Consider the following 13,557-nt stretch of genomic DNA (forward strand, 5'->3'; position numbering starts at 1 on the left):
AGGCATGGTAGCACATTAATACTAACACTAGGGCTGAGACAGGATTGTCAAAATCCTATCTGAAACAGAAAGAAAAGAGGCATGTTTCCTTCAGATTCCAGAAACTCAGAAAACTGCTCTTCTCAATCTCCCATCCCCAGTACAATATTAACAGAAATCTAGTGGATAAAGTCTGGTGTCAGTGGCTCATGCTTATAATCCTAACTACCTAGGAGGCTGAGATCTGAGGATCGCAGTTCAAAGCCAGCCTGGGCAGGAAAGTCCATGAAACTCTTATCTCTAATAAACCACCAGAAAATGGGAAGTGGCGCTGTGGCTCAAGTGGTAGAGTGCTAGCCTTGAGCTGAAGAGCTGAGGGACAGCACCCAAGCCCAGAGTTCAAACTGCACGGCCACCAAAACAAAAGAGAGAAAGAAAGAGAGGAGAGAAAGAGAGAAAGAGGGAAGGAAGGAAGGAAGGAAGGAAGAAAGGAAGGAAGAAGAGAAAGAAAGAAGGAAAGAAAGAAGGAAAGAAAGAAGGAAAGAAAGAAAGAAAGAAAGAAAGAGAGAAAGAAAGAAAGAAAGAAAGAAAGAAAAGAAAGAAAGAAAAGAAAGAAAGAAAAGAAAGAAAGAAGGCAAGCCCAGTGATAAACAAATACTATTATTAGATATTAACATTTTCTTCAGGGTAACTGACTGAAAGTGTTTTGGGAAAAGCAAACATACTCACTTCTTGGCTCAGTCCAGCAAAGGTTTTCTGAAGCTCCTTTGCAAATTCCAAATTATGTAGCACTTCTTCATATTTCTCTACTGCTTCCTATCAAATCAGATAAGAAAACGTCAATTCTGTGACTATGTATAAACAAAATATCTCAAAATAAGTGTTCCCATAACACAGCAGATGGGCTGCAGGTGTGGCTCAAGAAAATACATCACGAGAGTTAAGATTTTATAAACTGCCGGACACTGGTGGCTCACGCCTATAATCCTAACTACTCAGGTGGCTGAGATTTGAGGATCACAATTCAAAGCCAGCCCTGGCAGGAAAGTCCATGAGACTCTTATCTCCAATAAACTACCGGAAAAACAGGAAAGTGGTTCTGTGGCTCAAGTGGTAGAACATTAGCCTTGAGCTGAAGACCTGAGGGATAGCACCCAAGCCCAGAGTTCAAGCCCCATGACCAACCAAAAAAAAAAAAAAAAAAAGACTTTAGAAACTATCCATTTACTACAGAAACACAGAAAACTATTTACCTTAAAAAAAAAATCAGTAGAGCACTGGTATTCACTAGACACCATGTTGAAAATGAACTATACAATTTGTGGGTGGGGATCGAGGGAAAAATAGGGAGAGAGCAAGGGAAGGGATGACATTGTCCAAAAAGAAATGTACTCATTATCAGACTTATGGAATGGTAAACCCTGTGTACATCACCTTTATACTAAGAATAAAAAATAATATTTAAAAAATAAACGTAAAAAAGCAATCAGAAGCTATATAAAGTTAAATGCAAAAATTTGAGCTTACTGCTAGAAATTCAATTTTAGTGCTAGAAAATCCACTTTTACATTAGAAATCAGAGCCCTTATTCTACCCGATATAGAGAGTTTAACTTAGGCCTGTAGATTCTATTTTTGTTTTGTTTTGTTTTTGCCAATCCTGGGGCTTGACCTCCGAGCCTGGGCACTGTCCCTGAGCTTCTTTTGATCAAGGCTAGCATTCACTTGAGCCACAGTGCCACTTCTGACTTTTTCTGTTCATGCGATACTGAGGAATCAAACCCAGGGCTCATGCGAGCTAGGCAAGCACTATTCTCCACTTCCCAGCCGGCCTGTAGATTTTACAAAGCACCAAATCAATAAGATTCCTTTGTTAATATTCATTTACCACTGAAAAGTAGTACAAAGTATCACAAAGAACTGGCTACTTGAAGACATTTACAATATGATAGAAAATATGTGTAAATAACTACCTATAAAGACATAATTAAGTATTGTAAGAGAATAACAAGTGATACTAGAAAGTATCACTTTAAAGAAGTTCGTTTTTAAATGTTGCAGACTGATAAGAGATAAGCAGGAGGTAAGGGAATTTAACTCAAATCTTTTTTTTTTTTTTTTCTTTTTTTTCCGGTCATGGGGCCTGAACTCTGGGGCCTGGGCGCTGTCCCTTAGCTCTTCAGCTCAAGGCTAGCGCTCTGCCGCTTGAGCCACAGCACCACTTCCGGCTTTTTTCTTTTTGCTTATGGGGTGCTGAGGAATCAAACCCAGGGCCTCATGCATGCAAGGCAAGCACTCTACCACTGAGCCACCTTCCCAGCCCCTTAACTCAAATCTTTGTGGAAAGCCAGGTGCCCTTAGCTCATGCCTTCAATCCTAGCTATTCAGAAGACTAAGATTTGAGGATTACAATTCAAAGCCAGCTGGAGTAAAAAAGTACAAGACTCCATCTCCAAATTAACCAGCAAAAAGCTAGGCCTCAGTCCTCATATCTCAGGTTCCTGAGTAGCTAGGATTACATGCATAAGGCATCAGCACCTAGCTGTTTCCCTAGCTTTCCATATCATTACACTTTCCTTTTCCCCCATTTCTCCAATAATTTACCAACAATATTTCCATTAACTTCTCACCTGTTTTTAGTGTCCATAAAACAGACATAATAGGATCTAATTCACATAAGATGAATTACAGTTAAATGATAAAATACATATAGGGCAACTCAGAAAAATGCCTGACCCCTGTAAGTGCTAATATTTCTAGCCATTATCAGCCAAACATTACATGTCAGAGCTCCTCAGAACTCTGTCCTTGGCTTCTGTTCTGCTTTATTCTTGCCCATTATAGACTCTTTTGTAATGGTTTAATTAGCAGCCAAACTGGTGATATATCTCTAGACTGAACCCTATGCTCCAGACTTATATACTTATATACCTACTAGACACGACCCCTTGATAACTCATAGGAACATTAAAATCAATAGTTTATAATTGAGCTCTTTATTGTACCAATTCTCCTAAAACCATCTTCTCTAACAATATTTGCATTCAATACATAGTTTTACCATCCACCCAACCACTTAAAAATATGAGAGAGGGCTGAGAAGGTGGCTCAGTGATAGAGTGCTTGCCTTGCATGCATGAGGCTCTGGGTTTGATTCCTCAGCACCCCATAAGCAGAAAAAGCCAGAAGTGGCACTGTGGCTCAAGTGGTAGAGTGCTAGCCTTGAATTGAGGCCGAGTTCAGGGCCAACGACCAAAAACTCAAAAACAAAAACAAACAAAACGAAAGAAAGCACTTTTGGTTCTACCCTCTGATTCCTACATTCACTTAGAAAACCATATGGAGGGGCTGGGAAGGTGGCTCAGTGGTAGAGCGCTTGCCTTGCATGCATGAGGCCCTGGGTTCGATTCCTCAGCACCACATAAGCAAAAAGAAAAAAAGCCGGAAGTGGCGCTGTGGCTCAAGTGGTAGTGTGCTAGCCTTGAGCTGAAGAGCTGAGGGACAGCGCCCAGGCCCAGAGTTCAGGCCCCATGACCGGACCAAAAAAAAAAAAAAAAAGAAAAGAAAACCATATGGAGTTTACCCTCTCACATTTAGCTACTTTACTCCAACTTTCCCACAGTTCCTTGGTACAGTTCCCCTAACCTTCCCCTAGATTGCTGAATTTACTAACTCCAAGTCATTATACTGCAATCAGAGTGGTTTTGTGTAGTACTGAAGCCTGAACTCAAGGCCTGGGCACTGTCCCTGAGCTTTTTCCCTCAAGGTTGGTGCTCTACCACCTGAACTACAGCTCCATCTCCAGTTTTTTTTGGCTGGTTAAATTGGAAATAAGAGTTTCATAGGCTTTCTTACCAAGGCTAGTTTTGAACCATTATCCCCAGATCTATCTCCTGAGTAGCTAGGATTATAGGCATGAATCACCAATACCTGGCTTCCAAATCATTCTTTAAACTTCAAAGTGATTTTTTTTAACTGAACACTTGTATTTGTTCTCAGTCTAAGCCACACCTATGTTATTTCAGATGCCCTTGGACATTGATGGCACATAGAGACCTAAATCATGTAAACTTCCCCTCAGTTTCATCACTATATCCACTCAGGCCTCCTTTCTAGTTTCATAGAAAGGGTCTTCATGAAATATTGTGTTCTTTCTCAAGCATATGGTACCATCTGCCTGGCCAGCTACTCCTTCCCCCTATCTCCAGCTAAGTCTTACCCACTTTTTAAGGCTTGTCCTAGCTCAGGGTTAAGTCCAAACTCTCCAGACTAGACTAGAGCCCTCATCACCATCTCTTATCCTCCTAACAACATTGTATCTACATTTGACTATTTCCTTTTACTTATTTCTTCCCAGGGCCGATTTGGGAACATAGGGCCTTTCAGATGCTAGTCAAGTACTTCACCACTGAGCACTCCACCCCAAGTCCACATGGACTTGCTTGTTTCCTCTCTGTCTGCTCACGACCAAGTCCATGAACATAAGGCTCATACTAGTTACGATAACCCTGACAGTAAACTAGGTATTGTCTTGACTAGGTTGTTCCTGGAGCCACAAAGATGCTGCATTCTAAACAGAATCATATGACAATTTAACGTCCCTCATCCCCAAATCCAATAATCTGAAATGTCCTCAAATACCATGCTTAGAAATTCTCAGGTTTTAGAGTATTTCAGATTTTCACATTAGAAATGTTCAACCACTAGCAGTTAAATATATTCCAAAAAAAAATCTTAAATGATTCTGGACCCAAGTACTTAGTTAAAAGATACTCAACTTAGCCAGGTACCAGCGGCTCACACTTGTAATCCTAGCTACTCAGGAGGCTAAGATCTGAGGATCACTGTTCAAAGCCAGCCTGGGCAGGAAAGTCTGTGAGACTCATCTCCAATAAACTACTCAGAAAAACCAGAAGTGGCACTGTGGCTCAAGTGGTAGAGCACTAGACTTGAGCTGAGGAGCTGAGGGACAGAGCCTAGGCTGAGTTCAAACCCCACAACCAACAACAACAACAACAACAACAAAAAGATACTCAGCTTGTACTGAGATCTCCATTTCAATTAAGAACAGAATCAATGGGCACTGGTGGTTCATGCCTATAATCTTAGCTAATCAGGAGGCTGAGATCTGAAGACTGAACTTAAAAGCCAGCCCAGGCAGGAAAGGACATGAGATTCTTATCTTATCTTTAATTAGCCACCAGAAAAACAGAGTGATGCTGTGGCTCAAAGTGGTAGAGCACTAGCCTTGAGCAAAAGAACCTAGGGTCAGCATCCAGGCCCCGAGTTCAAGCCCCATACCCAAAAAAACAAGTCCATAGTCCAGCAGCCAGGCACCAGTGGCTAACGCCTATAATTCTAGCACTTGAGCAAAAATGCTCAGAGACAGTGCCACAACTGACAAAAAGAAAAAGAAAAAGCTGCTACAAAAGCAGTTATCATATTCAATGTACATTATATAAAAATTGAACTATATAACTTGAGGGAAAGGGGGAACTGGAGTAAAAAGATGAAAGGGGTGAGCATTGTGCTCATAATCTGGCCTGTAGAATTATAACCTCTTTATATAAGTACTTATTAATAAAATGGAGGTGGGAGGAAGAGTGAACAAATGCAATCATGCTATTCAGTATACACTATGTGAAAAGTGAACTATATAACTTGTAGGCAGAAATGGGAGGGGAAAACTGGGGGAAAGTAAAGGAAGAGTGACATTTGTCCAAAATAGAAATGTACTCATTACCTGATTTATGAAATGGTAGACCCTCTGTACAACACGTTAATAATATTTTTTAATTGCAACTTCAGTTGGGCAAGGTAGCTCATTGTCTGAAATCCAAGTTACTTATGAGGTGGAAATCAGGAGAATTGATGTTCAAAGCCAGCTCAGATAAAAAGCTCATGAAAACCCATCTCAACAAAACACACAGTTCAGAGAACTGATCTCTTGGCAACTGTTGGCTTATTACTTAAGAAATCAACATTCATATATTCACTGCAGAAACAACAAGTGGTTATGAAATATGAAGATTACAGTTTGCCTGGTGGGGCATGGTGGTATATGGCTGCAATCCCAGCACTCCAGGTGGCAAAGGTGGGAGGAACATGAATCTAAGGACAACCTGGACTATGCTGTGAAACCATGTGGCAAAAAGGAAAGTTAGAAAAAAAAATTCCCTGGCGACAGCTTTGAAATATACCATATTGTTGACATTTCTTTCAGAAAATCAACCCTCCTACCTTATTCCCTACATTTCAGAAAAGTACTCCTGTATCAGAATACTTCCTTCAAAGATACATACAAAGAAAAGTCAAATGTTACTGGCTCTAACATGTGACTACTTGAAAACAAAGCCATATTGAAATGCTGGGTGTCTAGCTAAGTCCTCTCATGGGCTATGTTTGCACACCATTCTCAGAGCCCACACAATCAAAACATGAGCCTCAGCAAAACTGTAATTCAGAACATCACAAAACTTTTGAGTTAGAGAAGACAACTCAGTAAATGAGAAAATCCTTGAATACCAGTATCTATGATACAAAAATTATAGTTGAAAAAAATATCAGATATCAGACTCACGAACTAAATCAAATAACTTTTACATAAATTTTGTCCCTTCTTAGAAACTAGGAATATGATCAACTCAAAACAAAAAAAAATCAAGGAAGTATTCTTTTATTCCATATTGTAAAGACTCTTTTTTACAAATTAGTTAAAATTTGCCGTTACCAGGTATACTGTGAACCAAGTTAAACAATGTAAAGGAAAAAAGATACATATTTCTATATTTACAGTAAAGATTTTTATGTGTGGATGTGAATGTCAATACCAGAGACTTGAACAAAGAGTAATTCTCTCTGTTTTTGTGCTTAAGGATGGTTGGTGTCTACCACTTGAGCCATGCTTCAACTCCACTTTCATACAGTAATGTTAATTTTGTGCATGTGCCGGTTCTAGGGTTTGAAGTCAGGGCCCTGAGTGCTAGGTACTGTACTTGACCTTTTTTGCTCAAGCCTAGCACTCTACACTTGAGCTATAGCTCTACTTCCTGCTTTTTTAGTGACTAAGCAGAGAAAATCCAATTTTAGAGATTAATTAGAGTGTCATGGATTTTCCTGCTGGGGCTGACTTTGAACCTCAATTTTCAGATCTCAGCCTCCTGAAGAGCTAGGATTTCAATGAGCCACCAGCACTCAACTTCACTAAGGTTAAATTTTAAAAAGCTAGGTATCAGAGGTAGGAGTATACTTCAGAAGTACAGCATATGCTTGGCATGTATAAAGTTCTAAATTCAATCTCCAGGACCAAAAAAAAGAGGTGGTAAGCCAGACAGCTATCAGATAATCGCGTCTACCAGGGTCATGGAAATCCAAGGCAAAAAAGTACAGGAAAACCATGAGAAAAAAAAAAAAAAAAAAACCACAGGGCCAGGCACTGGTGGCTCATGCCTGTAATCTTACCTACTCAGGAGGCTGAGGGTAGAGAGGGAGAGGGGGGGCATCAGTGAGACTCTTATCTCCAATTAACTACCTGAAAACTGCAAGTGTCGCTGTGGCTCAAGTGGTAGAGCACTAACCTTGAGCTGAAGAGCTCAGGGTCAGCGCCCAGACCCAGTGTTCAAGCCCCACGACAGAAAAAAAGAAAAAAAAAAAAAAAAACATGGATAAGCAACTGGAGAAACCAGAGATAAGCTATAGTAAATACTGAGGAAAAAATACTGAAAAAAGTTCTCCTTCAATCCACCCTAGCATAAATTTATTTTTTTTATTATCTTTCTTTTTATTAGCAAGTATTGGTTGTACAAGAAGGAGGTTGTGAAGTTCCCATACATGGATACAATGTATCACAGTCATACCCCCTCCATAACCTACCCAGTCTTATTTCCAGTTACCACTAAAAAGCCAGAAGCAGTGAGGTAGCTCAAGTGGAAGAGTCCCAGCCTTGAGCAAAAAACTGAAGTGACATTACCAGGTCCTGAGTTGAAGCCCTAGTACAAGGACCACCACACCCAACAAAAATAAAACATTCCATGGGAATGAATGTAGATCTTGTAACATACAACTACAGAAAATAGTAATGTCTGGCACTGAGCTTCCTTAAATTATAAATAACATGAGGAAACTGTTAGGTTTTTAAAAAGAGGTAGCCGAGTAAGAACTGCACCAGCACGCACGTGGTATTCAGGTAAGGGGTAGTAGACCTGCTGGGACCAGGCAAGGTTGGCACTCCACGTGGCTGGGAAAGGCCTGGGAATGAGAGAGAGCTGGGAAGAGAGGAAAGAGAGAGGAAAAAAGAGCCAGAAAAGAGCAGAGAGAGGGGTAAGAACAGTAGCACTCACGTGGTATTCAGGTTAAGGGGTAGACCTGCTGGGACCAGGCAAGGTTGGCACTCCACGTGGCTGGGAAAGAGAGAGAGCAAGAAAAGAGCAGCAAGAGGAAGAGAAGAAGAGCAAGAGCAAGAGCAAGAGAGCGTCTGGGCCTGGGTTAGGCCTTATGTAGGGTATGGGCGGGGAAAGGTGTGGCCACATCAAATTCAGATGTGACCTCAGCGGATGCAGATGTGACCTCTTCCAGGTATCCCAGTTGCCTAGGTAACGCAGGTACTGCCACCCTAGCATAAATTTAATTCTAGATAGTAACTGAGCTGCTCTATATTTTCATCCTATTTAACCGAAACCACCTATCAGACAGCAGAAATAAAGCCAATCTGTAAGACATCATAAACAAATATGACACCGTCTTTAGAGAGAGCCAGTAGATTCTAACTCCCTTTCAGCCTATCATTAAAGCCACCTAGAGTTTTAATGAGAAAAAGAAACCAGGTCTGACCAAGGATCATATAAGCCACTTACCAACTGGTCTGGGTTAAGTTGCTCTCCATTTTTTAGGCGATCCTTGTAATCTTCCAGTTTGAGCTATGAAACAAAACATCTATTATAGTCAGTTATAAAATTAAGGCAAATAAACAATACAAGATAGTATTCCTTTGGGGGAAAAAAGTAAGCTGTCAATCTGTAAAAATAGTATTTTACTACAGACATACAGCTACTGTATATGAGTTCTAGTCTGGAGGAGAAAAACACACAGCCTGCTTTGAGTAGCTGGACTTTGTCCCATGGAATCAAGGGGGCTCATTTGTCATTTGGACACTGGCTAAGGAAAAATGAGAAACTTCCCCTTCCAGCCAGGCTGACTTTGGGCTTCAGGAGTTTCTCTCCAAAGGTCCAGGGGCCTCAGCTCTCAGAACATATCAAAAAATACAATTACAAGTCATGAATTCTGGGATACTCTGATGCTGACATTGCAAACATTCTGACTTACCCACTTACCACTCTTGGAATAGGAAAGTGCCTCTAATGGGGTAAAATATGCCTGTAGGAGCCATGTATCCAAGATCCACCCCAAAGTGAAAGCAGCAGGACTGTGCTGGAGGTGAAAAGCAGTGTAGCTTCCCTTTTCACAACTCTGATATAGGTAACAGTCTCGTTTTACTGAAGATGGGGTAAGTGGGCTGGGAATGTGGCTTAGCAGTAGAGTGCTTATAGGCATGAAGCCTTCGGTTAGATTCCCCAGTACCACATAAACAGAAAAAGCTGGCCAGAGACACCACTAAATATCCCCACAATTTCCAAGACAGCCTCATAACAAGGAATTATCTGGCAAAAAAATGTCAGTAGTGTCCATGCTGAACAGTCCTGCTGTAACTTCATTCTTAAACCACTAGTACTAGTTCAGATACATAGAATTATGTGGTCTTTCCCTAACAAAAAACTTTACAATGCAAGTACAGAAATGTAAAATTGTTTTTTCTTGCACTATAGAAGCTACATTGTAAAGCTATGTTTATACTAGATTTGCTATTTAAGGTAATGCATGAAAAATAAATTGCATTTATTGGTCCATAAATGACAAAGACCAACTATATTTATAGTATTCTACAGGTATTTTTCAGACTTCTTTTACATTGGCTTTAAAGTCTTAAAACAGCTGGGCCCTGATGGCTCACATTTGTAATCCTAGCTACACAGGAGGCTGAGATCTAAGGACCATGGTTTGAAGGTGGCCCAGGAAGAAAAGTCTCTGTGAGACTCTTATTTCAAATTAACTACTCAAAAATTGGAAGTGGTGCTGTAGCTCAAATGGTAGAGTGCTAACCTTGAGCCCAGAGAGGCTAATGGATAGCACCCAGGCCCTGAATTCAAGCTCCACAAACATAAATAGTCTTAAAACACTGTTCCAGAAGCTTCAGACAAAGGCACAAGTACTTCCAGATAGGAATTCAAATAGAAAGAAGTACCATAGTTATTCTAGAGAGAATAGCTAGCCACACATGCAGTTTCTCCACTTACTATTTTTAAAAGACTAAAGCCACTAGTGAATCTCCACTAGTACATCTGGCTCTCACTAGTTCTCATAGTGGTAGGGATTTGTACTGAATGGGAAAACCCACTTTATCCCACAGTGACCAACTGTATTCAAGAGAAAAACAGTGAGAGCTAGAAAAGCTATTAGCAACTGACCCTCCTTCACACCTCTCTAGCTTTTAAAAGCACAGCAGGGAGACAGAATCTGGTTGACACACACCTGTAATCCTAGCTACTCAAGAGGCTGAGATTTGAGGATCATGGTTCAAAGCCAGCCCAATCAGGGAAGTCCATGAGACTCATTAACTACCTAAAAAATCCAGAAGTGAAGCTGTGGCTCAAGTGATAGAGTGCTAGCCTTGAGCAAAAAAATCTCAGGGACCGCACTCAGGGACTGCATTCAAGCCCCAAAACCCATACAGAAACGTGTGCGCACACACTTGCACACACGCACACACACACACACACACACACACACACACACACACACACACACACACACACACACACACACACGCACAAATTTCTTCAAATCCCTCCAGTAAAAGTAACTTTCCTAAGGTTTAACTAGGACTTAGACAAAAAAATGTCTGCCAGCACATAGGGCCATATAGTGAATCATTCAGCCTTAATTAGCTGCTTAATTGTTGAAAGCAAAAGAATCATGATACAACAAAGCAACAAGAAGTACTGTTTCACAGGCTACATGACTCAGGAATGACTTTGCATCAGCATTTACTGTAACATCAGGCTGATGATGAATCCTGAATTTCTTTACAAAGCTGTCTACAATACTTTCACAAACCAATCTTAAACCAATACCTAGCAACACAAAAATTAGTGTTGAAACATTTTTTCTGGCTCCACCACAGTTAAAGCTTCCAAGGACTGCAGCAGCTCTACTGCAATATCCACTCTGCAGAAAGTCATAGGAAAGCATGCTTAAAAATCAGCACATTGGGGGTGGGGGGAGATAAGAAGGGATGGGAAGGGGAAACAAAGGAGGCAACAATGCTTGATAAGAAATGCACTCATTACCTTGCCCATGTAATGGTAACCCCTCTGTTCAGTATTTTCACAATAAAAAAAAAAAAACACATTATTCATCTAGAAGACACATTAATACTACACTCAAAGAATCCATGTAACCTAAAATATCTAATGTATTTCAAGCTCAGCATTCATAATTTTACTCTAAAGAATATCATTTCTCAGCTGTGATGACAGATGAAACAAATATTTCATACATCCACCATTTAGCCTGCTTGTTTATTCTCAGGCAAGTAAATCCCAAGGTCAGTCAAACTGTCAGGAAGGAAGACCTATGATATTTGATATAAAGAAAATGTCAGCTCTTTAAACTTGTGCATATACAAGTCTGAAAGATGGGAAAATTACCTTCTTTTTCTCGATGTTTCTAATTTTGTGTTTAAGACATATGAGTCCATTATCGATATAGGTCTCATATGCCTGGGAAGGAGATGCAGCAGAAACAAGGGTAGCCTGCTGGCTTTCCCCAGGCTGACTGTGATTCACTTGGGGCTTGGCTGACTTCATATTCCGGTCTCTTCCCTCCTCTGAATGGCCTGAAGGTGACTGGTAACTACAAGGGGATGAAGAGAGTCGCACCATGGAAACAGATGATGCTGAAGGACAAGACAAGAATATTCAGTCAAACAGTAAGAGGACCTAATAGTGCTTCAGATGCTGCACTTCTATCCCACAACTTTGAAGGTGATTATGGCAAAACGGAAGCCAGTAAGGATTGCCTTTATGTTGGCAAAATCTACAACATCGAGGATGCTTCCAGAAGTTCGATTTTCCACAGGGAGGAAGAACTGCTAATCAAGCAATAGCTTCCAGCTCCTCTCATCACAGAAGGACAAAACATGCTGGATTTTCTACGGTCAAGGGATGGCCATTGGACCCTCTTTCAAACCCCTCACTGCCCACCCTCAGTCATGAAAAACAGGTAAATGACAATCTCCCAACAGTTTCTAGAACAGAAAGCTCAATTCCCTAGGACAGCTCTGGTTAGGTCTCTAAGACCTAGAAATAAGTTCATCATTGCTAGGCAGATGACCAGGCAACTCTCCAGAGGTGCACCCCATCATCATTTCTTGTGGCTTCACAACCCAGGTGGCCTACCAGCTTATCACTGAGGTGAGTGAGCCCTCCACTGAGCCCATCAGTGGCCCCGGGTAGCTAGGCACCCCACCCCGTTCCTCTCTGGAGAACCCCAATGTCAAGGCATCAGGGCTCCTTGCACCCCGACAGAGCTGAGGGGTCTCCCGGCCCTAACAGGGCCCACGCCTCCCATTCCCACCGCCCTGGGGACGCGGGGGGTCACTCTTGCAAGGCCGCTGGGAGGCAGGGCTGGGGGAAGGCAGGCGCCGCTGCCCCGGATGCCGACCCCGCTCTACGTGGCGCCCCCACCCCGGCCCTCGCCACGCCGACCGCGCCCACCGAGGCCGCCACCGGCCGGCTTCACCTCCCCTGGCCGCCGCGCCCGCCGCAGCCCGCGCCCGCCTCCGAAAGCCAGCGGGAGCCAGGCGAGCCGCGCAGGTGGACCGGCGCCACCCCGCACTCGTGAGTGTCCTCCAGTCTCCTCCCGCGTCCCCGCCCGGCCTCGCCCGCAGAGTCTGCGGCACCACAGGCACCACAGACTCCGCGCCTCAGCCGCCTCAGCCGCCTCAGCCGCCTCCGCCCGCGCCCAGGCCCGCCCTTTCCGCCGAGCGCGCGCACCAATTTTATAGGGCTCGCCCTAGGCCCCGCCCCTTCAGGCGCTCGCGCCGGGGCCCCAGGCCCGCCTCTTTCCTGTGGTCCCGCCTCCTTCCTGTGACCCCGCCCATCTAGGGCGGTCAGTCTGGCGGGAGAGGGCGCGTGACTTCGCGCTTGCGCAGATCGCTGGCCGCCAGGTGGCTGGAGTGAATCGGAGCACCGGCTGGCAGGAGCTGTGTCTTCCAGGCGCGACCCGCAAACCGACTGCCCCGCCTTGAACAGGTGATTTCAATCCCGCCAGGGAGCCGCGCCACCTTGGCGGCATTGCCACTTAAACTGGCCCTCAGGCCCATGTGGCTTAGAGTGGGTATCCACGGTTGAAAGGCCCCCAGGGCACGTTTTAAGGAGGGACGGAGGGGAGCGGAAAGCCCAGGTCCTGGTCGGGCCAGTGGAGTAGGTGATTTTACAGCCTTCAGGAATAGGCTTGATTTTAT

At 43.1% G+C, this 13,557-nt stretch overlaps 1 protein-coding gene across 5 annotated transcripts in view; it reads right to left on the reverse strand.

The window, feature by feature from the left end:
* The window catches only part of Caprin2 (caprin family member 2), a 53,156-nt gene extending 40,137 nt beyond the window's left edge, over nt 1-13,019 (reverse strand). For 3 of the 5 annotated variants that reach the window (XM_070038309.1, XM_070038326.1, XM_070038331.1), the window contains exons 1-4: nt 12,809-13,019; nt 11,741-11,988; nt 8,831-8,893; nt 709-795 (exon numbers count right to left, since the gene is read on the reverse strand). In XM_070038309.1, coding sequence (XP_069894410.1) covers nt 709-795; nt 8,831-8,893; nt 11,741-11,974 — 384 coding nt within the window. In that variant the 5' untranslated portion in view covers nt 11,975-11,988; nt 12,809-13,019. Of the gene's footprint in view, nt 1-708; nt 796-8,830; nt 8,894-11,740; nt 12,003-12,808 lie in introns of those variants that run through there. The other 2 variants (XM_070038318.1, XM_070038340.1) reach the window with 2 other exon arrangements.
* Nucleotides 13,020-13,557: the final 538 nt, after the last annotated feature.

Source organism: Dipodomys merriami, unplaced genomic scaffold (genome assembly GCF_024711535.1).
Source record: "Dipodomys merriami isolate MVZ:Mamm:240054 unplaced genomic scaffold, mDipMer1.0.p SCAF_10, whole genome shotgun sequence".
NCBI classification, from domain to species: domain Eukaryota; kingdom Metazoa; phylum Chordata; class Mammalia; order Rodentia; family Heteromyidae; genus Dipodomys; species Dipodomys merriami.